The following is a 26,872-nucleotide window of genomic DNA, read 5'->3' as shown; positions in this document are numbered from 1 at the left end:
ACCTTTGATTGGGGAGGATGGGAAGTAGATGCAGCCACGTGTAGGGTCACCATGGCAAATTGGGGAAGCATTTTACTTAAAGATTTGGAATAAAAAGGTGAATTAGTAAAGCAGTTTTTATTTTATAATACAAAGATACATATATTTATCATGGCATAGAACACAAGTTTTACTTGAGTATTTAAAGATAAAAGTTTTTAAAGAAATTTCCAACACTTGGTCCCAGACATTTACCCCTATCCCTGCCTCCCCTTTGTATTCAGTCCTCTGGAACTTGTGCGTAATTTTGAGAAGCATTACCAGACTATTCAAAACCAACTTTCAGTTTATGATATTTTTGAGTATGTTATTCAAATGACTATTGCCACTTTAATTCCACACTAGTCTTGAGTTTTTATAATTGATTTAAATTATTTTGCGTCGTTATATCTTTCTGAGGAATTTTTATGTTTTTCTCTACCTATAAAATGAGGGACCTTTATTTTACTTTCAAAATCTAAAGCACCTGCCTTCAAGTCCCAACAATGTATACGATATACAACCGAGTATAGCCTAAAATATAGCAGAAGCTCTACTTCCTGTTATAAATTGTAATGTATGACTAGGCATAAATAAGAAAACACTGACTACAAATGACATTAATTTCTAAATTAGTTTTTTTTTAAATTAGACCTGCAACAGTAAGAAGTCAGTTAAAAGAAAAGCAATTTTACCTTCCCAGAACCTATACCTTGAGAAAAGGGAAATATACAAAGGTGTTTTAACCTTTGACAAGTAGTGCACGGCAAGCTCCTCTTAATTCACATTTGCACCTGCATCTCTGATTTGCAAAAACTTGATGCATAAAATTTCAAAATAGCAGAACGTCAGTGTGTTACCATATTAACACGTGTTTCGGTGCTCTATGCAGTAGAGCATGTTGCCTTGCAAATTTGGACCCTTAATCATTTCTAATCGTTACTGTAGTTAAACTACTTTAATGCTACTTGAATTGAGCAGTATGTAGTAACCTCTAGAAGTTGCAACTGCTAGAAGCTCCTCCAAGCTCAGTTCTCCTCCCCACTTTACTCCTGTGGAAGGAAGGTCACTTTGTACGGCTGACGACCGGTACTCATTAGCCAAGCTACTTTAATTCTGGGCGAAATTTTCCGTTTTCCTGCTTTTTCCTCCTGGTCCAGGGCTCCTTCATCGTGCACATCGTGCACACAGAACGCGGTAAGATTAAACGCTTTGAGGACCAATTGCAGACTCGGATTATTTCCCTTTTCCTTCCCAAGCATCTCTCCTGCGAAAAACGTTTACCACCTGTCCCACTCCTGCCTATTCTAGAGGAAGATAGGCGATGTTCGATATCCTACTACAGTTCGCCACTCCCGTAGCTTTGATTTGTGGGCAAAAACAGCTCAAAATTTTGCTTAAAAAATAACGGCTCCGAGAGTTTTTAGTGTCAGATTTGTCTACAGCGCTGGAGCAAAGACCTGCGGCTGAGAGAGGTCTGCGGGCCGTGCCCAGGCCGGCCGCGGGGGCGCCTTCACACGCCGCGGTCCGCGTGCCCTGCGACCCCATTCGGAGTCTCGGTCCGCCCACGCCCCTTCCAATTCCGGGGGACGCAATCCAACCGCCCGGGAAAATTTGGGGCGGCGGGAGCCGTCGTACCGCCGTTTCCGGGCCCGCCCCTCGGGGAGCGTCGGGACTCGCTCTCCCAGCAGACTCCGCGCGGCTCTCGGCGCCCCGCCCTTCGCGGTGCTGCGCTAAGCGCGCTCCGGGTCCGGTCACAGCTCGGCCCGCGAGCTCCCGCCCGCGACCCCATCCCCCGCTCCCGGCTCCTTCCCCGGCTCGGGAGTTCCAGTCCCGGCTTCCAGCTCCCCAGCCCCGCCCTCACGCGCGCGCGCTCTCCCCGCCCCGCCCTCGCTCCCCCCGCGTGCGGCCACCACAGCCAATGAGGTGCGGGGCCGCGTGCGCAGATTCAAACGGCGGCTCTTGAGGGAGGCTGGGCGCGAGATTCGGCGGTGCGGACAAAACCCTGCGGGGGGCTGTGAGCCCTGCAGAGCTGCTCGCAGCGGGGAGAGGGCGGGGGTCGGCGCCCACGGCGGAGCCGCGCTGGGACCGCCGTGAGGGAGGCTGAGAGACGGCGGGGGGCCGGCGGAGGGCGGGAGCGCGCCTCCTGACATGTCGGGGGCATCCCTGACCGGGCCGGACCGGGGCTAGGAGCGGCGCTGCGAGCCGGGGACGGGTCGCGATCTGCGCCTCGGTCCTTCGGTCCTGCCTGCCGGGGACGTGCGTTCCGCACTCGGTCGCCTCGGGGAGGGAGCGAGGGAAGTGGGCGGGAGGGTCGGGGAGAAGGAACATTCGCCTGAGGCTGGAGGAGGCTGAACTGCGTCCCCGCCCTGCCCGCGCCTATGCGGTACTTGAAGGATGGCGAAGAGGTCGCGCAGGTGGGTGACATCCCTTCTGCCCAGGCCGGTCGGCCGCGTCCGGCTCAGATCCCCTGCCCCTTCCCGCCGCTCCCCGACCCCGGCCAGGGCTGAGGCTTTTGCTCCCGCTGCCCCTCAGCCGCCTCGGCCCTGCTGGCCCGAGCGCAGCCGCGGCGTGGGGGGAGCAGGGGCCCCCCGTGTTAAAGACGCAGAAGGAGAGTTACAAATGCCCAGGTCGCGCCTGTGAGTTGATTCTCCCCACAGCGCACGTCCAGACTCCGGGCCTTCAGAGCCGCTTCTGATCGGAGAAGGTTTGGGGCCAGGTAAGTCTGTGGGCTCGCGGGGAGCCCCCTACGCAGACCAGAGCGGTGGTGTCCTGCCTGGGGCCTCGACGAAGGTGTTGAGAGTTACTGTTCCCGGTACACAGGAACTCTGATAAACTAGGCGGAGGCCCGTCTCTCAAATTTGCTGCCTCTAAAGGTACGGAGAGTCCTCTGAGGAATAGCTGGGGAGGACTTTTCCCGATGTTTCCTGTAATTATCGCACCCGAGCTCTCAGCTTTGTGTATACAGTTTAAGATCTTCTGCTGGGAAGATGTCACACTGTTGCTCTCAGTAACTCGAGCTTCAAATAAAAGAATGTGTTTGGTTCACTTAATGTTTTGAGTGTCCTCGTGTGGCTTTGCGTGTATCTGAGTATTGCAGAGAGATAGGGAACTTTTTTTTCCCCATTGGAAATGTGTCAGGATGAATTTACACGTCTAATTCTTAGTTATCACTATAATAGCTACTCCTAAATTGTGTGGTGCATTCACTTAAATGGCCAACAACTAGGGTGTTTTGTAAGTTTCATTATTATTCAATAAAGCTGGAAAGATGAAAATTTAATACATAGATTCATTCATTGAAGTTTCTATTAAAAACTCAAAATTGGCAATAACTACACATAATATTCTTTGCTTTATTTGTCTATTAAGCACCTACTGTGTGTAAGATTTTTATAGAAAGCAGCTTAAAAGATTACCTGTTTGCTTATTATGTAGCAACCACAGTATAGGACAAACACATGAGGTGCTACAAATGTATGTACACACACACAACCCTCTGTAGAACAGGATTTTCATCCTTGGCCATTGACATTTTGTATTGATAATTCTTTGCAGGGGAGAGCTATCCAGCGCATTATAGAATGTTTAGCAGCCTCCCTGACCTCTGTCCAATAGATACCAGTAATACCCCTGCCCCCAGTCAGGACAGTAAAAACATTTCCAGACATTGCCAAAAGTTTGTCAGGGGACAAAGTCGCCTCTGGTTTAGAACCACTGTCTAGAACTTCAAGGACCCGTTTACCCTCTTGATCTTCAGAAAAGATATTAAAAACAATATTATGTAATTATGATTACTGAAATACTGGTTTAGGCCTTCCCTTAAATTTTTAAATATAAAAAATTTTAAAGATAAAATAACTTCTTTAAGTAAGGTGATAGGAGAATATGTCAATAACAGAAGTTTTGAGTTCTACTTATCAGTATTGAGGTAGAAATACTGTTTTCTACAATATTTAATATTAGCATTTAAAGTTATGGTTAGATCCTGATATTTGAATATCAGAGACCCCCTCCCAATTGGCTTTCTGTTTTCATAATTGAGTATGTTTTATAATTAATATTGAAAAGTAAATGATTTAATGGTAACTTCAGTTTGCCTATGTCAATTGATTTATTGACAATACTGTAAGAATTGGGATCTAAGCATTAATTTTACTGTTGACATTGATTCCTTGCCAACTGCCTAAATTAATTAAAAATTATATTACAGAATGATTTTGAAGAGTCCTAGTTTGCAGTAATTAAACATGGTAGGATGAAGGTACACTCCCTTATGGGAGTATACAGGTAGAGGATGTAGAGAGAAATTATGTCTCAAGAATGATGTATTTCTTTGGGTTTGTATTAGAATGTGTTTCATTCTCTAAAATTGTATTTCTTATATTTGTAAATGACTTTTTTACCTTAGAAGATGGTATGTTAATCTATTCATTGTGCAGTCTAATCTCTTGCCTTTTGCCTGTTTTAATAATACATAAGAAACTATAGTTGAAAGAAAAAGGAAATAATTTAGTCACTTCAGGTTGTACTTTGAGCACACCAGTATATAGCCGTTTAAGTATTTGAGTAAAAAATATACTTTGCTCTCTAAGAGTTTTGCATATGGCTATGGGTATAAATCCTGTAATAGTTTTTCAGTGTGATATGAAAAAACATGAGTTAAAAAAAAACAAAACCTAGGTTTTACCTCCAGTATGAAACAAGTGAAAGTTATTGGCTCTTTTGGTCTGTGTTTAAATAGCTGTGGTGTCACTGATCTAAAACTAAATCTAAATCTTTAGTTTTAGATTTCCCTGGGGGTTTTCATGACATAATTTATAGGCATATTGTTTATCTGTTATTAACATGTATTTTATTTTTAAGCACATTTATTGATTAATAATAGTTTTAGTTTTATAAAGTCAGTTCACCCTTAAAAATAAACTTTAAAAAATCTCATTTAGAAGCTAGAAAGCCTATTTATTAGTAACAGATTGAAGTATTTATACTTGACGACCTATGACTATACTAAACTGAAAAGATAAAAGACATCTCTTTAATTGGAAGATGTTTTTCAGTGGGTATTTATGTTTAGGAAGCAATTTTACTATGTTTTTTTCCCAACAAAATAGGTATTATGGGTGAAAAAACATGGAAATAAGAGAACTGAGTCTTTAATCAGCTTTGTTATTAACGGGCACTTTTGTTTTAGGAAAGCAGTTAAATTCTGTATCCCATTTTTTCATCTGTTAATATAAGATGTTTGGAATATAGATCAGTAAAGGAACTTCTAGCTTTAATATGTATCCTATTTTGAAGACACCTTTTGTAATCTTTTTTTTTTTTGCTTAAAAATATACATGTACAAATGGAATCAAATAGTAATGTTCTTACATTGTTTTTGTTTATTGGAAGCTAAGTAGAACGCCTTTCAATATTCATTTTAGTATTGCTATTAATAATGGTCAAGGATTGCATAAAGTCAACTTTGCATTGCTATAATGATGCTGGTTTGCACAGCCCAGATTTGGGAGTAAAATATTCATATATGCAGTACATCACATTAACCACTGGGCGGCCTGATTTCACTTTATTAAATCAACCTGCTAAGTTTTTACATACCTTGAAGACAGTGCACTTTAAAAATTGATGCACATTTACTGTCTCTTCAGTATAGTATGATAAAGATATGTATTTTAAATTTTGATGATGGTTTCAGACTTGAGGCAGTTTGTGATTAAAAATCACAGTTCAAATGATTTTATTAAAGCCAGTTTTATAGAACTATTGATATTTATTTAATTTCAAACCAGTAGTTCCTTTTCAAATAAAAACAATTTTCTAGAAAATTTCAAGTTCTTCTTCTGGCTACCCCTGATTTTATTCTTTTCAGGTGCTATAACTGGTGTTCTTTAAAATAAAACTTGTCCTATATAGTTTATCTTAGTATTATCTAGTATAGATAGTTTGCACATTATTTCACAGGCAAAGCCATGACTACCACATCCTAATAGCTTGTGCCCCAATATAAAGATACTCTTAACCATTTTCCTGGCCTTCTGAGTCAGATAGATAGATAGATAGATAGATAATTATAGATGAATTATTTTTGTCTTTTATTTTAATGTTTAATAGTCTAATCACTTTGTTCACTTATAGTCTAGAAATTCTTTCCACCTGAAGCTAGTACTTTGTGTATTTGACAGTTATAGAATAAACATTTTCTTTGACTTCTAAAAGAAAACTGGTAGAATGATGCTGGAAACCAAGTCATGGACTGGAAATTCAGAGACCAAATTCCTCTTCTTTTTTCCCTTTGCAACTAAAGAAATGATACCACCTTTTTGCTTGTAGGCTAAAAATGATTTATTTAACTTCATATAAGAAGCTAATTTTATTATTCCATATCAGCATTGCTACAATATAGAAGTGTTAAAACATGATGTAAAAAAGTAGAAAATGGCGAAAGTGGAATTTTGGTGAGGTTCCTTGTGGGGTTTTATCCCTTCTATTTTGTTATTGGCAAATTATAGGCATTCTCAGTCTTTCTTTGTTAGCTAGTAGTATTGGTGGGTTTCTAGGATCGTTTCCTGTCTTACTTATTTAAAAGTTTCATCATCATCTAAACAGTCACTTAAACATGTAGGAAAAATCTTGATGCTGAAACTAAGAAGATAGACTCTAGGGAAGTCCCGGTAACAGAGAGATCATTCTAAGAATTCTTCTATTTTAAGGCTCCCTCACACTCACCCACTCAAAAACCCAGCTTCTTGAATTTGAGTGGGCTATATAACTCAGTGTCTGAAACTGATGACCATGATGAATGCAAAATTGAGAATGGAACCTCATGTAGACACAGAAATTTCTTATAAGTCAAAGTATATAGGTAAAAAATCAATGCAGAATTTTAAAGTTAAAATGAGCAAGTTTTGGGGAAGATCGCTCTTTGGAATCTAATCTTTTTGACCAAAGTAACATTTTTTGATTCATTTTCTTAACTTATATAAAACCTAGGTAAAGATTTTAGTAAAAACTTTAAGGTGGATTTCACACAGATTTAAAGTAATATAGATATTTTTGTAAGTACTCAACGTTTATACACGGAAATCCCCAAGTTAAAAATTGGTTTGACTTAAAAATAACCTACTTTTTAAGCAGTCTCCAATATGCTGTTGTAGAAGATGTTTGAGTGTGAGGGGAAGGAAGGAAAGAGGAGAAACAAAAGCATGACTCGGGGCTGTTTGGGATGGCAGGAAGGGATAATGTTGGTGGGGGCATTTCTGAAAAAGGTTAGTCACTATAGCAGACACCCTCAGATAACCCCTTCCTCTACTGAGTTTTCTTTGCCTGTTTCAGCAGGTTCTGCTTCTTAAAATTTTACCACAAAGAGGTGCATCTGGATTTGAAAGTCCTTTTTAACAAGTGGAAATGCCTTTGACCTCTTCCTAGAGGTATTTTCATTTGTTAAAAAAAAGTGTTCTGGATTTGGAGTTGTCCTGGGTGGTGCTGCAGGGACAGATGCTGGACATTGTGTGTGTCCTGCCATGGCCCACTGGGTGGACTGGGGTATAGACTACAGTGTACTGTCCATGTGGTGCAGCAGTGCTCCAAAATGTATACACCAGGTGCAGTGAATGTGCCACGATGATGGAAGAGGTTGTTGATGTGGGGCGTGGGCTGGGGGGGAGGGGAGTATATGGGGACCTCATACTTTTTTCATGTAACATTTAAAAGAAAAGAAAGAAAAAAAATGATATGGAAAGCAATCATGATAAAAATACACACACATACAAATTTTCTTTCTCATATCCACTTGAGAATAAATGTACCCAGTTTTGAAGAAAATGAAAGTTTTGATTAGGTTGGAAGGGAGTTAGGTAATTTTGGAGTATAGAGCACTGGGGGAGTGAAAGAGTAAAGAAAGTCATTCATTAATTTACAAATATTTGCATGGCAGGTGCTGTGCTTGGTCCTGAGAGGTGAACATGATCTATGTAGTCTCTACACTCATGAACTTGCTTTTGGTTGGGAAGGTCAGCAATGTGATAAGCATTAAGAAGGAAGGATAGCTGCTATGGGTATGTACAAATTAGACAGAAAGCTCTAATATAGTGCTTTATCTGGGGTTAACTTTTTAGGAATTTGCTGAGTCATTGGCCCCTGAAGCATCTCTAATTTAACAATTTAATCTTGGCTAATCAGGTGGTATTTCTAAGGGTATTTTCTTTAGTTAATCCTGTGCTTTTATTTTCAGCATAGTTTAACAAATCAAACATATATAGAAGTAGGTTTGGCATATTTATTTTTACAAAATCCTCTAATTCAACTTATTATAAAGGCCTACCATCTTTTCTAAGGCTTCATATTCTAAAATTACTCTTTCTTTCTTCATCCCCAATCAAATCTCAGGTTTGACTTTGGCCCCTTTCTCACTTTATGCGTTTTCCTTGGGTCATCTCATCTGTTCTCATGGTCTTAACTTTGTATGCCAATGATTGCCAAACTATATCTTCACTCTAGATCTCTTACCTGAGCAGAAGACCCATTGCCTTCTATTTCTGCTCTAATATGATAGCTACTGACCGCATGTGACTATCAAGCACTTAAATGTGGCTAGTCTGAATTGTGATGTATTATAACTATAAAATATACACTGATTTTGAAGAATTTAGTAAGAAAAAAGAATGTAAAATATAATTTTTTATCTTGAATATTTGTTGAAATGACACTATTTTGAATCTACTGGGCTAAATAAGAATTATTACAATTTCACTTGTTTCTTTTTATTTTTTAATGTGGCTACTAGAAAATTTAAAGTTACATATTTGGCTTGCATTATATTTCTCTTGGCCAGTGCTGTTCTCGACTTATCCAGCTCTTTACTTCCCAAGTACCTTGAAGTCGGCTAGTTGAAAAGTCTACTTTTCCACTTCCCTTTTCCCTCCCAAAGTCATCTCTCCTTCTGTTCCTTATTTCAGCAAATATCTCTACTTATGCTCGCAAAGCCAAAAACTTTTGGAACCATCCTTTTGGAATCATTCCTCCTTCTCCCGTGTCCCTTGTATTCATCAGTTGCAAAATCCTTTTGTTTCTATCTTTTTAATGCCTCGCCCTAGATCTCTTACTTCTGTCCATTCCTACTGCCATTACCTAAGTCCATTTATTCTTTTCTGGTTTCTGGATTTTTGTCACATTTACATCTCTCCCACACAGTACATTAGGTAATTTATATATTTATATATATATAAAGTATCTCTGTTTTCTTATAGTACTGTTACAGTTTCATTATTAAAAATGTAAATATTTGCTCAATCTGGGAAGCGGACTTGGCCTAGTGGTTAAGGCATCTATCTACCACATGGGAGGTCCGCAGTTCAAACCCTGGGTCTCCTTGACCTGTGTGCAGCTGGCCCACATGCAGTGCTGATGCGAGCAAAGAGTGCCCTGCCACGCAGGGGTGCCCCCCCCCCCCCACGTAGGGGAGCCCCATGTGCAAGGAGTGCGCCCTGTAAGGAGAGCCGCCCAGCGCGAAAGAAAGTGCAGCCTGCCCAGGAATGGCGCCGTACCTATGGAGAGCTGACGCAACAAGATGATGCAACAAAGAGAGACACAGATTCCTGTGCCACTGACAACAACAGAAGTGGACAAAGAAGACGCAGCAAATAAACACGGAGAACAGACAACTGGGGCAGGGGGAGGGGAGAGAAATAAATAAATAAGTCTTTAAAAAAAAATTTTTGCTCAATCTGAATTTCTTTTGTTGTAAAGTATGGCTCCATACTTTAATTTTCTGAATGTGTTGCCCAGGGTCTAAACACCTTTTATAGAAAAATCCATATTTGCCCCTAATGATTTAAAATGCTAGTGTTATAATTAACCAAATTCCTTCATGGGTTTTGGCTTTTTTCTAAATGTTCTTTTCTGTTCCATTGATCCATGTGTCTCTTCTCATGCCAGTGCCATTCTGTTTTATTTATTGTTGCTCTATAGTATATTTTGATATCGGGTAGTGCTAATATCCCTATTACTATTTTTTAGAACTTTTCTGGCTATTATTGCTTATTTATTTTTTCATATATATCGGTTTCTCTAATACCCTCCTAAAGTATAATGGTATTTTTATTATTAATTTATAAATTTAATTTATGAATTAATTTAGGGAGAATGGACATCTCTAGAAGATTGTTTACCTATCCAAGAATGTGGTCTGAATGTTCTGTTTATTCAAGTCCTCTGTGTCTCAGAGTAACGTTTTGTTACTTACTATATCTTGATCTTGTACACTAAAAAAATTATTTCTGTTTAACTTTTGTTGCTGTTAAAATTGTTAAGGAATCATTTCTTTCATTGTGTCTTTTCACTAGTATGGTTTGTATTTTACCATCATCTTTAGTCAAGCTGTAATAATTTCTTAATCTAAGTATTATTAAAGATTCATAATTGGGGGAAGTGGATGTGGCTCAGGTGATGGAGCGTCCACCTACCATATGGGAAGACCAGGGCTCAATCCCTGTGGCCTCCTGGTGAAAAAGAAAATGTGCTTGTGTGTCAAGCCAGTGCCCTACACAGTGAGTCATGCAGCAAGATGATGCATCAAGAAAAAAAGGAGAGACAAGGAGAGAGTCAAGGTGAAGCACAGCAGAAACCAGGAACGGAGGTGGTGCAATTGACAGGGAACCTCTCTCCCCATCAGAGGTCTCCAGGATTGAATCCTGGTGAATCCTAGAGGAGAGAAAATGAGAAGATAACACAGACAGCAAAAACAGCAGGGCGGGAGGAGGGGAAAGGGGGGGAAATAAAAATAAAAAGAAAAGATTCATAATTGGTCTTCCTTTCTCCAACTCTCTGCATTCCTGCCAGTAATTTTTCTAAAGCACCAGTAAGAATTTGTCCTTGCTCCCTTAAAGTTCTTTAACTCTTTTTGGCTTTAAAATAAAAGTGAAACTCTTTAGCATGGCAAACATGGTTATGATATGACCTCTGGTGGCATAGCCATTCTCATCTCTCTGATGTCAGTAAAAATTATAACTCTTCCCCATGATATGACCCTTGGTTTTTTATACTTTGAGTAATATAATTGGATATATATTGAATCCAATTATACTTCTACAATGGCTTCTACAGTCATTACTGCAAACACAGGTTTGATGATGGAATTCACAGATTTAAAGAAAATTATTCATTTCATGCATTGTGCTTTTTACAGTGAGGATGAGGATGATGACCTTCAGTATGCTGATCATGATTATGAAGTACCACAACAGAAAGGACTGAAGAAACTCTGGAACAGAGTAAAGTGGACAAGAGATGAGGTCATTTTCTAACAATTACTAATTTCACACTTATATTTATTGATTAATACTATTATCAATATGAAAGATACTTAAAAACAAACATCAAAAGTGATCCACCAACCATCTTGCATGTTCTTTTTTTTCAACCAGAGACCTGAATAGCAGTTTATGTTGGAATTGACAGGACAGAATAGTGAATGGGGGAATTTGTTTTATAGTGGCTTCAGGTAGTCTAAAAATGGCCACTAGATATGACAGAATGGAGAGATATCTATATTTGGGGAGATATAAGAATGGGGTGGTAGAAAGCTTTCTAATTTTCTTACCTGTTTTAATAGGATGATAAGTTAAAAAAATTGGTTGAACAACATGGAACTGATGATTGGACTTTAATTGCTAGTCATCTTCAAGTAAGTGAAACATTGTATTTCTTATGGCTGATTTAGACCATTGGATTAAATTTAATGTTTTTTAAAAATGTATGTGTCTATATATTTCTAATAGCATCTCTGTTGTTCTGGTCTACCAGTAGTTGCTAATGGCTTAGAAAATCTTATTTTCTTGTAATGTGTTTATTCAGAGGCCTTTAAAAAGATTACTACTCTAAAGCAAAAATATTACGAGCTAGATTATCTGTAGTCATGTGTATGAACTAATTTCTTTATAAAGTTGTGCTTTAAAGTATTTGCTGATAAATGTTGATACGTTCTGAGAGAAGGTAAATATATTGAATTATTTTGGAAGATAACCAATAACTGCCAAATCAGAAAAAGCTTTGTTAAAAAATGTTTGCCACCTAAGGCTTTCAATTTAAAGTATTAATGATTATTCTAAATTATGCTTACTGTTCACCATACAACTTCTCACACACTATTCATTTGTATGTCATTTTATAATTTACAAAGTATTTTCACCTCAACTCTTATTTGTACCTTACTCTACACTATTGGTAGTTAGGCAAAATATTCATATTTGAATTTCACTATTAACTGGTTTGGATTTCAGAAACCAGGACACCTATATTCTTTCCATATTGTCATAATGCCTCTCAATATAACCTAAAAATTGAGACCCAATAACAAAAAGCATAGTTTTGGAGTCATTCTGAGTTATGTTCAAATGTCAGTTCTATTACCTGTTTGGTCTTAGAAAAGTTGCTTCCTCTTTTTTATCCTCACCTTCTTTATAATATATAATAATAGTACTTGTTCTATAGTATTGTTGTGAGAATTAGAAATAACATATAGTTTGTTTTGTGTGGTTCCTTAAAATTAGTAGGTGCTAAATAAACAGAAGTTAAATAATTATTCGAAGTGTTATTTACATTAGTTTTCTCAGTTTATCTTCAATGATATAATAGCAAATGAGGTGAACAGAGACGCTACAAGGACATACAGGAACAATATTATTCTGAAGAAAGTGATAGCTTTAGAAACTGGATCAGCATTGATGTTTGTAAGTCATAAATGAAGGAACTGAGTTTGAAGATAAATAATTTGAAGTCTATTAGGTACAAAGATAGAATCATTGGTAGACAAAGTATTTCCATCTATCCTTTATATACTAGATTATCTGTAGTCCTGTGGCTGAACTAATAGCTTTACAAACTGCATCATTAATGAAATCTTAGGTATTATTACTATTTTTTAAAAGATTTATTTATTTTTTATTTATTTCTCTCCTCTCCTCCCCAGTTGTCTGCTCTCTGTGTCCATTTGCTCTGTGTTTTTCAGTGTCTGCTTGTATTCTATTTTTTTTTGAAGATTTATTTATTTATTTATCCCCTCCCCCCGGGTGTCTGCTTCTCCGTGTCCATTCGCTGTGTGTTCTTCTGTGACCGCTTCTATCCTTATCAGCGGCACCAGGAATCTGTGTTTCTTTTTGTTGCATCATCTTGCTGTGTCAGCTCTCCGTGTGTGCGGCGCCATTCTTGGGCAGGTTGTACTTTATTTCATGCTGGGCGGCTCTTCTTACGGGGTGCACTCCTTGCATGTGGGGCTCTGCTACACGGGGGACACCCCTGCATGGCAGGGCACTCCCTGCACCCATCAGCACTGCGCATGGGCCAGCTCCACATGGGTCAGTGAGGTCTGGGGTTTGAACTGTGGACCTCCCATGTGGTAGGCGGACACCCTATCCATTGGGCCAGGTCCGTTTCCCTCCGCTTGTATTCTTGTCAGCGGCACTGGGAATCGGTGTCTCTCTTTGTTGCGTCATTTTGCTGCATCGGCTCTCCGTGTGTGTGGTGCCACTCCTGGGCAGGCTGCACTTTTTTCGCATGGGGTAGTTCTCCATATGGGTCACACTCCTTGTGTGTGGGGCTCCCCTATGCCGGGGGACACCCCTGCGTGGAACAGTACTCCTTGTGCACATCAGCACAGTGTGTGGGCCAGCTCACCACACAGGTCAGGAGGCCCTAGGTTTGAACCCTGAACCTCCCATGTGGTAAGTGGATGCTCTATCTCTTGAGCCAAATCCGCTTCCCAGGTATTATTACTATTATCCTTGTATTAATAATAGGAATTATGTCACAAATTGACTACAATAAGTCTTCATTTATTAATCATTTTGGGGCTTTGAAATATTTCCACCTAAGGTTTTCTTATCCTGGCAAGTTCATTTTCCTTTTGAGTTTCAACACAGAAGCTATTTAATTGAAATGTAATGCACATTTTATATATGGATATATTTAAGATTTTCTTGATACCTTGGGTAATGGTCATCATTTATAAACATCTATGTAATGCTCTATAATCTAGTAATACCTTTATGGGCTTTTCAATTTTATGTAATTATGTATTACTCTACCAAATGAATCTATTTTGTGCTATTTGGGTTCTTATATCTGCTTTTCAAACTTTTCTGTTTATTACCTTTTATTCCTCAATCCTAGATCCTTTCCTTTAAGTCAGTGTTTGTGTTATGAGTTTGCTACTTGCTGTGTTGTAAGGCATAGTGTAGAGATACATATTTAAATTTTGAATATATATTTTTATTTGTAGTCTTAGCAATGCTGATGACTTCAATTAAAAAAACTGGGACCCAACCATGTAAAATAATTATTACATATTTAAAGGATGCTATTGAATGATTGCAGTAGTATTCTATTCTTGAAGACTTGATTCTTAAGGTTGTAAGACATAAGTTTGAGCTGACTTGATTTCTGGTAGACAGTTGTTAAATAACTAAATCATAATTCTTTCAGAATCGTTCTGATTTTCAGTGCCAGCATCGATGGCAGAAAGTTTTGAATCCAGAATTAATAAAGGGTCCCTGGACTAAAGAAGAAGATCAGAGGGTAACATGTTCATATTCTTTATTTTCACCGTGTAGGTAGACTAGCTTTTTTCCTTACTAATGGTTTGACACATAAAGTGTATGTTTAAATCATTTTGATTTTGTTCTCTGAAGGCTGCTTGCGTAAGTATTGAATGTTGTATTAAACACTGAATTTTTTAAAAACTGAAAACCAAGTAAAATATTTACAGTCCATTCTTTCTGAGAGTTTGGTTTGCAGAAGGAAAAATACTTGCTATCAGCTTAGTCACCTTGATCTAGAACTTAGGTTAGCAACATTTAGAGTATATTTCCTGTAAAAGATGAATTAATATTTTTTAAAAGGATTTTAATTTTACTTTTACATCTGATAACTCGATGTGTAAGGAAATAATTCTTACTTTGCTCCTTGACAAATAATGGGTCCCCAAATAAGATAGATATCAGAGTATCATGTTTCTAAAGGTTTAAAAGCCAAGGCAATTCTTTGTACCATTTTAAATTAATTTTATATAAAAGCAATTACTTATAAATCACTTTAATTGTATTTGAGATAAATTCATAATCAGTTCTTGAACCCAGCAAATGCTGAAGGAGTATTAGTAGAATGTTTTAAATTTAGATTTAGTTACAATTTGAATTTAATGGGCTTATATAAAATGGTGTTCTGTTGAGAGAATGCTTTTTTAATCTTTGTTTCCCTGTTTTTTAGGTTATTGAATTAGTTCAGAAATATGGTCCAAAAAGATGGTCTTTAATTGCAAAACATTTAAAAGGAAGAATAGGCAAGCAGTGTAGAGAAAGATGGCATAACCATCTGAATCCTGAGGTAAAGAAATCTTCCTGGACAGAAGAGGAAGACAGGATAATCTATGAAGCACATAAGCGGTTGGGAAATCGTTGGGCAGAAATTGCCAAATTACTTCCTGGAAGGTGCTTATATAAATGTATATATACATTTTTCTGTACTTCAACATGATCTTTATTATCTTTATGTTAAATATATTTGCAAATACCCCATAGCTTTCATTTTATTTAGAATTAAAATTTAGTCTGCGTAAATAGTTTAGTCTGGAACTATTTGTAATTCTCCACTAAGGGATATAATTTCATTTTAATGAAATATTTTAAAGCAATAATTTATACAATGAAATAATAGGCCTTCAGATTTTATGAATATTTAATACACTCCCCAAATCATGACTACGTATTTTGTTAGGTAGATTGTCTTTGTGCAGACTTGTTGGAATGGGATTTAAATTTGAGATTTCTTTCATGTTGTATTTCTTGCATAAGACCAGAGAATAACAAACACACTGGTTGAATTAACCTGCTGTGAATGTATATCAGGAAAAATTCAATTCTTAATTGTGGTATGATTCAAACCATGAAAATAGTATATATATATATATTTATGTGGCTGAAAAATAGACTGTCCCTCAGAAGCAGTTATATGTGCTAAGTACACTTTACTTTGTACTTGTTTACATTTTTCCTAGTATTTAGTACTTAGTAGACCAATAATTTCAGAAAATGCATACCTCAATCAAAAGGTACATTTTGGTTTTAATTATTGCTTTATTCTCTCTCTGCGTAGTACTTCATGGTTTATAAAGTGCTTTTCAAAATACTCCTAATTACTCTTAATATACCTGTGAAATAGGCAGAGCAAACATTGCTGTCTTTAATTTATAGATAAGGTAATTAAGGCATCGTGTTAAGTTTTTTTTTATCCAAGTTACTGAACTTGGGCTAGGAACTTCTGATGTTTTCAACCTATTATACATCTTTTTTTTTTTTTTCAAACTTTGTATTTTGAAATAATTTCAAACTTACAGGACAGTTGCAAAAATAATACAAACCCTATGTAGAGAATTACAATATACCCCCTCAACTTCCCACATACCTAGATCAACCAATTTTTAAATTTTGCCACATTTGCCATCTCATTCTATCTTTTGCCTATATTTCTATCAATTTTCTGAACATTTGAGATCAGGATGCACACATCATATTCCTTGAACTCAATATTTCCCAGTATATTTCCTACAAACAGTATTCACTTATGTAATCATCTTACGTGCAGTGAGCAAGTTCAAGAAATTGAACATTGATATAAAACTTACATTCTATATTCTATTTTTCTTATGTCCCAATAATGTCCTTTTGATCCTTTTCTCCTCCATTTTCAGATCCTATCCAGTATCATGTATTGAATTTCATTGTCATCTTAGTTTCTCTTTCTTTTTTTTAAATTGTGGAATATTATATACAACATAAATCTCCCTATCCTATCCTCTCCTAAGCATACCGTTCAGTGAGATTTATCACATTCACAATTTTGCGGTACCCTCACCACCATCCAATACTAGAAATCTCTCTTTAACCCTAACCTAAATGCTATACTCATTTGCATTAATGCTCCCTACGACCCCTTCCTTCTGCCCCTGGTAACCTGTTCTCTATTTTCTGTCTTTATGAGTTTGCATATTCTCTGATATTTTCTTTATGGTTACCATGGGTTTAAATTTACATCCCATACAATCTTGTTTACTTTGATATTGACTTAACTTCAATAGCATAATGAATTATGTTTCTGTACCCTCTGTCCCCCACCATTATGTAGTTCTTGTCACAAATTAAATATTTATACACTGCGAGACCAAAACTATTGCTTTATCATTGCATTTTATGCCTTTGCCTTTTAGATCCTGTAGGAAGTAAAATGTAGAGTTATAAAGAAAAAATACAGTAGTACTGGCATTTATATTTACCCATGTCATTAACTTTATTGGAGATCTTTATTTCTTTATGTGGGTTCAGTCAATTATCTAGTGTTTTTTCCTTTCAACCTGCAGAACTCCCTTTAGTATCTCTTGTAGGGCCAGTCTAGTGGTGACAAAATCCCTCAACTTTTATTTATCTGGGAATCTCTTAGCCCCGCCCTTATTTTTGAAAGACAGTTTTGCCAGATATAGAATTCTTGGTTGGTGATATTTTGCTTTCAGCACTTTCAGTGTGTCTTCCCACTGCCTTCTTGCCTCCAAGGTTTCCGATGGCACTTAATCATTTTGAAGCTCCCTTGTATTTGACATGTTGCTTCTTCTCTTGCAGTTTCAGAATTCTCTCTTTATCTTTGGCATTTGACAGTGTGAATATAACATGGCATAGAATGGGTTTATATGGGTTTATCCAGTTGGGAGTTTGTTGAGCATCTTGGATGTGTATAGTCATGTCTTTCACTAAATTTGGGGAATTTTCCCCATTAATTCTTTGACTCTTTTCTCTGCCTCTTTTTATTCCTTCTGGTACATTTGATGGTGTCCCACGGTTTTCTCAGACTTTGATCACTTTTCTTCATTCTTTCCTCTTTCTGCTCCTCAGATTCAGTTGTCTTATCTTCAAGTTCACTGAAGTACCTTCTATCTGGAATGCCTTTTTCCTGTGTTCTTGTATGGCTGGTTCTTTCTTGTCATTCAAATCTTAGCTTCACTGTCACCTCAGATAGGCCTTCCCTGACCACCTAATCAAAATTACTCTAGTCATCCACTTTCCGTATCCAATTTTATCTACATTGCACGATGTGATATTTTTTCTTATTTCTTTCTTTTTTTAAATTCTTCTCTCCCCATCTATGTTCCATGAGAGCAGAGACCTTTTTGTTTTATTTACTGCTATAGCTCCAGTTTTAGAACTGGGGTTGGCATATAGTAGACATTTATTTTAAATAAATTAATGACTAATGTCATTTACTTCAAGAAACTTACACTTTTATTTTTTAAATTTTAGTTTTGGAGTTAGCTTTTTATCTTTAGAATTAAAAAAGTATCTAATTTCACCAGTTATAATAAAAATTGGTTTTTAGTACTTTGTACAATTTATATAGTATTAAAATTTGTGGACTTTTTCTTTTTAAAATATAATACATTTCGACTTCTTAGGACTGATAATTCTATCAAAAATCATTGGAATTCTACTATGCGAAGAAAAGTGGAACAGGAAGGCTACTTACAAGATGGAATAAAATCAGAACGACCATCATCTAAACTTCAACACAAACCTTGTGCGACTATGGACCATTTGCAAACCCAGAATCAGTTTTACATACCTGTTCAGGCACATATTTTCAATACCTTTATTATTTCAAAAAATTGTTCTTTTGCTATATGTGAAGGTGTTTGGTGGTTTTAATAGGACAAGTACAATATTTATTAAGGGGGAAATAGACATTTAAATTTCTAAAACTGAAAAAATAAACCATAACTTGCAGTTAAACTATTAGTGGAGGTTTATCACTGATTATTTTGATTGATAAATATTTTGAGAACAAACTCATTAAAATGTTTCCTTTTATATGTAATTTTAATGTAATTTAGTTAAAACTTAGTATGTATATCTCCTAATACTATACTTCTTTGAATCTTCATTTATGATTCAAAACTAGCAGTCATCTGTGCTTTAATACCCTCTATTGAAGTTTTCATTAAAAAAAAAATAATGTAATGGTAGCATTGCTGATCTCTAAAAGATAGATATGTATAAATTAGTTTAAACGGGAAATAGTCAGTAGTCATTCAAGAACCATTTTGGGGTTATGATAAATAATTGATTCTTTGGCATTCAACTTTGCTTTTACCTTTAATAACCAATCAACTTACCTTCTTTGTTTAGACAGGTTCATTAAAGTAAGATATTACCCAAATGCAAAATGGGGCAAGCTGTATGTTGTCTCTTCGAATATATTTTCCTATCTGCAAAAATTAGGAGTTCTTTTTAAACAGGTCTCTCATATTTCTTTTCCTCACCATGCAATTCTCATGCAACTTAAAAATTATTTTTACAGAATGATTCTTGGTCTATCGTCAGAATATCTATAAAAAGAACATGAGTGATTCTGATTGCTTTTCTAAGACAAGTAATAGAAGAAGCTTTCTGTTACCTTTCTTCCCAGAGATTGGCATGGCAGGTATTAGGAGTAGGAGATAGGAACTTTGAAAAACTTGCTTTAATCTCCATCCTTGTGCATGCTTCTTATGGACCAGCCTCTTCCTCTGAGCAATTGGAACAAATTTACTTTTTCTCCAGAAAATGAAGCAACCCTTCTGATAGCATAATTAAAAAAAAATATTTGGTAGACAATGTTGATAATAGGTAGATGGACTGGCTAATAAATCTAGGCTAAATCATCTAGGAGAAGTTGAATTGTCTTTCCTAAGTATTATGGCTAAAGAAGATGGAGTTTTAAGGTCTTAAAGCCTGAAATCCCAAATTAAATTGATTTATTTTTGTCCTCTCCAAACTTGGAAAAAGGTTAGATCTAATATATATTTTGATTTTTCAATTGCATTGCCATTCAGTGAGTCAATCAAGTCAGACCAGATGATTTAAAAAATTTCAACCAATAGATTCTAAGAAGAAAGATACAATTAATAGATAAGAAACTGTTATAGGTGTGAATTTTCAAAGTTAATAGAGAACTTTTCTGAGTTTTTATTGCTGATATTTCGTAAAAAATTTTTGTGCTTGGCCTCAGATTTTAAAAATTATGTAGTGTTATATGTAAGATATTAAAAGTTTGATTATTTTTTAGATCCCAGGCTATCAGTATGTGTCACCTGAAGGCAATTGTGTAGAACATGTTCAGACTTCTTCTGCCTTTATTCAGGTAACTTTTTTTTATAACAAAATAAAACATAGGAAATGCTTTCAAACATAGTTTTAGAAATTTAATAGTGCCTATTTCCTCATCTATAAAACCATGACAAAAATTAGTATTTGCCCTATTTACTTCGAGTATTATAATATTAAAGGAGAAAGTGTGTAAGTGGGTTTGAAAAATATAAACTGTGCAAATATAAGGTGGTTAACAACACCAGTGTGGTGGTCCTTTCCATTCTTCTTACTTAAAGCATTCAAGTTGTAAATTACATATTTTTGCTAATTTGGAAAGTCTGTATGCATTAAGATTTGATAAAATAAAACTCCAACCATAAATTTTTAAATTGATAAGGATGATATATTTGTTTTATACATTGAAATTTCCCCAAATATTTTCCACTAAATTAAAGATACTTCTTTCAGAGGGATTGAGTATTTGGGATTTAGTAGCATTAAGCTTAATTAGAGAAAATAGATTTTATCTTGCCGAGAAAATAAAAATTAGAACTCTGATAATAATAAGGCAATTACATAAGTAGGCTGTTTTTCTCTTTTATTTAATTACTTTAGCAACCCTTTGTTGATGAGGATCCTGACAAGGAAAAGAAAATAAAGGAACTTGAGTTACTTCTTATGTCAGCTGAGAATGAAGTTAGAAGAAAGCGAGTTCCATCAGTAAGAAATAAGATTAAGTGTTTAGAATTTATTATGAGAATATTAAATATATATGCTATTATGGTTTATCAGCATGGACTTTAGTGTTTCAACAAGTGTAAAAAAGTATATTTAATATGACTTCAGGTTTTAATATGGTCTAAAGATAATTTTCCTAATTTGCAACTTTTTTGAGGTTACCTGATTTCGATATGCATCTCTTGAGAATATTTTACAGTGTTCTTTATTGTATTAAGATGGTTCTTGAATCATAAAAGTCAAGCAGACCTGTGGTGTAATCTTTGATGATGTATGGTTCAAATTAGGCTTTGATTTTATTTTAGACATTTCCTATAATGATGGTATAAACAGAAAAAGTTAAAGCTGGAAAACTAAAAATTAAATAGATGTATAGAGATTTAACTACTCCAGAATTACTGTTATTCTGCCTTTGAACTTTTTCCTGTTTACTGTACCTAGAATATGAATTCAATAAATTGGAAAGAGTAATAACATAAGTGGAAAAAATAAGTGGAAAGGGAACATTTAGATCTTATGCTCTCTAAAGAACTCTTTTCACAAGAAGAAATTTTATATGGATGTTGGGTTTTTGGTTACCAGGTATAAATAATGTTGTTGGTAAACTCTGAGATTTGGTTGTTGAAAACAAGCAGGAGCACTAAATTAGGATAAATAGTAATCCTTCTAGCTTAATTAAGGTGACTGTGCTAAATGACTAAATGGATTAAAAGGGGAGAGGGAAAGATGTGTTTCTATTTAAATGGCAATTTTTAAATGTTAAAATACCATCTTGAGCCTTTTTATGTTTAGAAGAGCTTTTCTTGATTGGGGCTGAATGAGAGGACTATATATTTAGAGTGACTGGGAATAATTGTCTTCAAGAAAACTAAGATAAAAATAACTTAAAATAGAACAACCTGCAATCTTGAAATAGTATTGTGAGGCAACTGATATGTCTTTCTACTGTGTAAGAGGGTATTCATAAAAATGCTATTTGTTAATTTTAATAGGCGAGATATATACTATAGGAAAAGCAGTGTTTGTTTTGAAACTACAAAAATCACCATGGACAAATTGGAAGACCTAAAGTGTGCTTATCTTAAAGTTAATTTTAGTTTTGTTAAGAAACTACAAAGCAGTAGTTTTGATCAGTAGTCGTAGATGATTATATCATGTTTAAACCATTTTGTATTTTTGATAGTAGCCTATCATTTTTAATTTAAGAGGAAAAATATATCTAAAAGAATTAACATTTTGCTTTTAGAAAGGAGAAAGTTGTTAATCACTTGATCTGGTTGAATAAGGAGATTTGGGATTCAAGAGAGAAATTGCTGTATCCAAAGAATAGATTCCATATACATATTTATTGATGGTTTTTTTTTTTTACTGTTATGTGTCAATGACTGTCCTTTAACTGAGTATGTTATGTGCCTCTATAATGGATATTTCATATGTGTACTTATGTAATTCTCATGTTAAAAATAACTGAAATCAGTGGAATGTCCTTATTTTACAGATGAGAAAATAGTGGCTAAGAGAATTTAGCTTGCCTAAAATTATATAGGGGGATTCAAATTTAAGTCTGTTTGATTATAACCCTATGGTTTTTCCAATAGACCCAATGACCTCCCTCTTTATATTTTGGATCTTTTTCCCACCCACAGACAAACTCAATTGAAATGCATGTGATTTGGAAGCTATCTTCAAAAGGGATTGTAAACTCAGAAGGTGGCTATGCTTATGAAATATGATACCTTTAATTTCTTTTATTTTTAGGAAACTTTAGGTGTAACTTACCTTGAAACAAAGTGAAAACTTGTGCCTTCACTTTATTTCACTTGAAACTTAACATTTTGTTATTGTGAATCTCTAGCACATTCTAGCAATTTTTATTTTATAAGTACCATTTATTGAGTTCTTCCTATGGCTTGGCAGTGTGCTCTCTACAATATGTTAGCCACTAGCCACATTTAATTTTAAACAAAATGTAAGATTGAGTCCCTCAGTAGCACCAGCTACATTTCATTTGCTCATTTGCCTAGTGGATCCCACATACTGTTTCTCATTTGTGACTCTTCAAGGTCTCTTTTCTTACAGTTAATTTTGAGGAACTAGGAAACTAGGCTCAAAAGATAAGTAAATTGCCCAGTTGTGTATCTCTGGAGAGACAAGGAAAATCAACTCCTAACTTTAAAGAACTTAGTCTGTGGTGAGGACATAGAGCAGAAAGAGGATACAGTGTGATCAACTAGTCCCAGAGTTTTATGAGAGCACATAGAGGTGCCTAAATTAGATTCAGGTAGTCATGGAAGGTTTCCTAGAAGAAGTCCTATTTGAGCTCAGTCTTGAAAGGCAACCATGACTAGGTAAATGAACTAGGACATTTACCTAGTCAATGGAAATAGTAAAAGTGTATAATTAGATGGAGTACTGTGCAGTATTTGAACTGTGTCTTAAATGAAGAATAACAGTTTCCCTGGTCAGAATGGGGAGTGTTTTAGGTAGAGGGAGTATGTTATGTGCAAAAGCACTCAAGGGTTAAAAAAGTATAACTCACTGGAAAAATTGCAGGTACTATATTCGGGTATGCCCTGAGAAGGAGGGGTTGTGAGTGAAAGTGTTAAAATGAAAATGAAGTGAGATGAAATTTGAGAGGTAGAAAGAGGCCAGATTCTGGGAGTTTGGACTTTATGTTGAATATAAATGCTTGTTTTATTTCACCATAATTTTATAGATAAATTTTTTAAAAATTTAGTTAGAAATGTAGTCAAATTAGGAGGTTTAATGAAAATAGTTTTTTAGTATCAATTTTGAGGAAAGAAAACAAATGCTATTGTATTTTTAACTGAAATGAGTGTGAGGTACATTGTTCAAGAAAAAATTTTCACTTGAAATCCCAGTTTATACTTACATTGAAAATGGCAAATAATCTTCATCTTTTTTTTGTACTTTTAGCAGACTGGAAGCTTTTCTAGTTGGTCTGGTAGTTTCCTCATGGATGATAGCATGTCTAATACCCTAAATAGCCTTGAGGATCACAATAGTGAGTTTTACAGTATGGATGAGAATCAGACTGTGTCTGCTCAGCAGAATTCACCCACAAAATTCCTGGCCGTAGAGGCAAATGCTGTGCTGTCTTCTCTACAGACCATCCCAGAATTTGCAGAGACTCTAGAACTTATTGAATCTGTAAGTTCAAAATTGTGAGATTACTGAAAGTTCAACTGCGTGATTTCATGTTCAGAAACTCAGTTTAATGGATAATGACTAGTTTTATGTTAAGTATTATTTTCTTTGTCATGCTTCATTTTGGTTCTATATTTTGTGGTGGCTTCTGGCAAAAAAAATTTTTTAATCTTTTTCAAGTGTGTGCCTTACAAAGAATATTTAAATTTAACAATTAGTTTTTTGTTATACAAACTGTACAAATACATTAGAGAAAGTTGGAAGCTAGAGAAGACTGTAAAGAAGAAAATTAAAACCGCCCATAAACCCAGAATTAACAATTTGATGTATTTCCTTTCAGTATTTGTTTTATATATAGAAAACACACATATATGCATACATTTTTTAAAACCCAAAGTAGTATCATACTATATATACACTTATGTATTGTGCTAATAAGGTTTTTGTTTTCCCATGTCATAAGAATGTTCCTGTTTTCTTGACTTTTTTAAACTTAACTTCCAACGACTTCATAGTTTTCCATCCCATGAAAATTTACCCAGTATAGCATTCATATTACTGGGTATACAGGTAGCATCCAGTTTTTCATTATTATTTAATACAAATAACAGAATATATTTAAAAATTTTATTAAAGGGGTAATAGGTTTACAGAAAAGAACAGAATATGTTTATGTAAAGCTTTGTACAAAATCAGGATTATGGGTTTAGATTAAATTGGATTTCTGGATCAAAGTGAATGACCAGTTTTTAAGGCTTTCTATACATACTACCAAATGATTATATAGAATATGATGGTGTTTTTCCATGTGGAGTAGAATGTGAAGTTTTATGGTAAATCATACTCTTTGATAATAACTTAAAAAATGTTCTTTTCATTTTAAATATACTGAATTAAATGAAATATTAGGTTGGAATGATCCAAGTTGCAGTTATAGGAAAACCACAAAACTTCTCGAATGGTTTTGCTTAAAACAGGTTGTCCAAGGAAAGACTATTTCTACTGATGATAAAAATGAGTAGTTAATTAACTCTGTGGAAATTATCCTTTTCAGGATCAGAGTTAACTAGGTCATAGCATTAACTTTAGCTAAGAATTTAATGTATTGCAGGATCCTGTAGCATGGAGTGATGTTACCAGTTTTGACCTTTCTGATGCTGCTGCTTCTCCCGTCAAATCCACACCAGTAAAACTAATGCGAATTCAACATAATGAAGGAGCCATGGAATGTCAATTTAACGTCAGTCTTGTACTTGAAGGGAAAAAAAACAGTTGTAATGGTGGGGAAAGTGAGGGTATTTCCTTAACATCCCCAAATGTGGCTAAGTTTAGCACTCCACCAACCATCCTCAGAAAGAAGAAAAGAATGCGCATGGGTCAGTCCCCAGGCAGCGAACTTAGTGATGGCTCATTCAACGATGGCGGTAATACGGCATTAAAACACACACCGGTGAAAACACTACCATTTTCTCCTTCACAGGTAGTAGTGTTGTTTTCATTTGTTTCCAGAATGTTGATGAGCTAGATTAAATTAGATCTTTAATAGCCTTACTTGCAGTTGTTTTTTCCCTCGTGAAATTAGAAAAAAATTTTTACTGTTTTTTTTTTTAAAGATAATAGATCAAAAAAATGTTACATTAAAAAATATAAGAGGTTCCCATATACCCCACTCCCCACCCCCCATCCTCCCACTGATTGTTTTGATAACACAAAAAAAACCTTAGGAGGTAGGTGGAATGAAATGCAGAAGTTAAACAGCTTGTCCAAGATCACAATTAGTAAGAAATGGAGCTGACGTTTGCTAAAAGCATTCTGGCAGAGATTAAATAGTTTTATGGGGAAAAGGGGAATTTAATGGTCAGATAAACTTGGAGAGTGCTGGGATTTTCTTGGGGGTGTTCTGAGGCTGGGAGGATGAGGAAATCTGGTTGTATGTAACTACCATGTTCTTTGCAAATTATGTCCCCACATGCTTCAGGAGAGGATGGAATTACGTAGACTACAATGTAAATGGTGTAGATGGTATGCCCCTCCCCGAACTTCTGCATTGCGAAGCCTGCAGAAGGGAAAGCAGGATTGGGTACTCTAGTAGTTTTCTATTTATGGAGGTTTGCACACTAGAAGTATTCTATTGTTGAAGTGGAAAGTGGCTGAAAAGATGAGGCATGATTATAAAGAACCTTATATCCCATGGCAAAGAGCATGAATTTTATACTATAAATGGGACACATGCAGGGTTTTAAAATGAAGGATTTGAATGTTAATCTTAGGGTTAAGTAAATTGCAAAATATCAGGAGTTAGAATTCATTCCAGTAACTTTAAAGCAGTTTTCTCTTCTTCACACCACTTCTTCTAATCTGTTGGCTACAAAAATAAATATTTCACCATTGAATGTAAGTTAAGATCCAATGGGTAAATTGTATAATTAGGAAAATGGACCTTGTGATGCCAATTTTGGTTGCTCTATAGTTTTGTGCTGTGTTCTCCATAACCAGATTTGCCAGGTACCTGTATTCCTTATCAGCTAAGCTATTATTATATTCTGAATTCCGCATACTCTCATAGAAAAGGCCACTTTAAGATCATTTATTAATAATAGAGCTAAAAAAACCCACCTCATTTTGTTTTCAGTTACACTGTTATACAAAACTTACATTTAATGCAACAGTTATTTATGGTTTCTTTAGATCACTATTTGATAATATGCAGTTTAGTTTTAAAAATTTTGTAGTATTTTTGTAACTTTTGAATATCTGTTAAATGACTATTTCTTGGTTGTTTA

The 26,872-nt window shown here is 35.7% G+C and overlaps 1 protein-coding gene across 2 annotated transcripts in view; it reads left to right on the top strand.

Moving 5' to 3' along the window:
• The first annotated feature begins 1,991 nt into the window (after positions 1-1,991).
• The window catches only part of MYBL1 (MYB proto-oncogene like 1), a 33,258-nt gene continuing 8,377 nt past the window's right edge, over positions 1,992-26,872 (top strand). Inside the window, exons 1-10 of one of the 2 annotated variants that reach the window (XM_004477793.4) lie at positions 1,992-2,435; positions 11,207-11,312; positions 11,633-11,704; positions 14,500-14,592; positions 15,283-15,503; positions 18,512-18,686; positions 20,161-20,235; positions 20,799-20,903; positions 23,859-24,092; positions 25,201-25,569. In XM_004477793.4, the coding sequence (XP_004477850.1) occupies positions 2,416-2,435; positions 11,207-11,312; positions 11,633-11,704; positions 14,500-14,592; positions 15,283-15,503; positions 18,512-18,686; positions 20,161-20,235; positions 20,799-20,903; positions 23,859-24,092; positions 25,201-25,569 (1,470 nt within the window). In that variant the 5' untranslated portion in view covers positions 1,992-2,415. The remainder of the gene's footprint in view (positions 2,436-11,206; positions 11,313-11,632; positions 11,705-14,499; positions 14,593-15,282; positions 15,504-18,511; positions 18,687-20,160; positions 20,236-20,798; positions 20,904-23,858; positions 24,093-25,200; positions 25,570-26,872) is intronic. The other variant, XM_004477794.4, reaches the window with a different exon arrangement.

This window comes from Dasypus novemcinctus, chromosome 14, assembly GCF_030445035.2.
Source record: "Dasypus novemcinctus isolate mDasNov1 chromosome 14, mDasNov1.1.hap2, whole genome shotgun sequence".
In the NCBI taxonomy this organism is placed as follows: domain Eukaryota; kingdom Metazoa; phylum Chordata; class Mammalia; order Cingulata; family Dasypodidae; genus Dasypus; species Dasypus novemcinctus.
The sequence above is the reverse complement of the archived record's forward strand: the minus strand, read 5'-3'. Positions and strand labels throughout refer to the sequence as shown.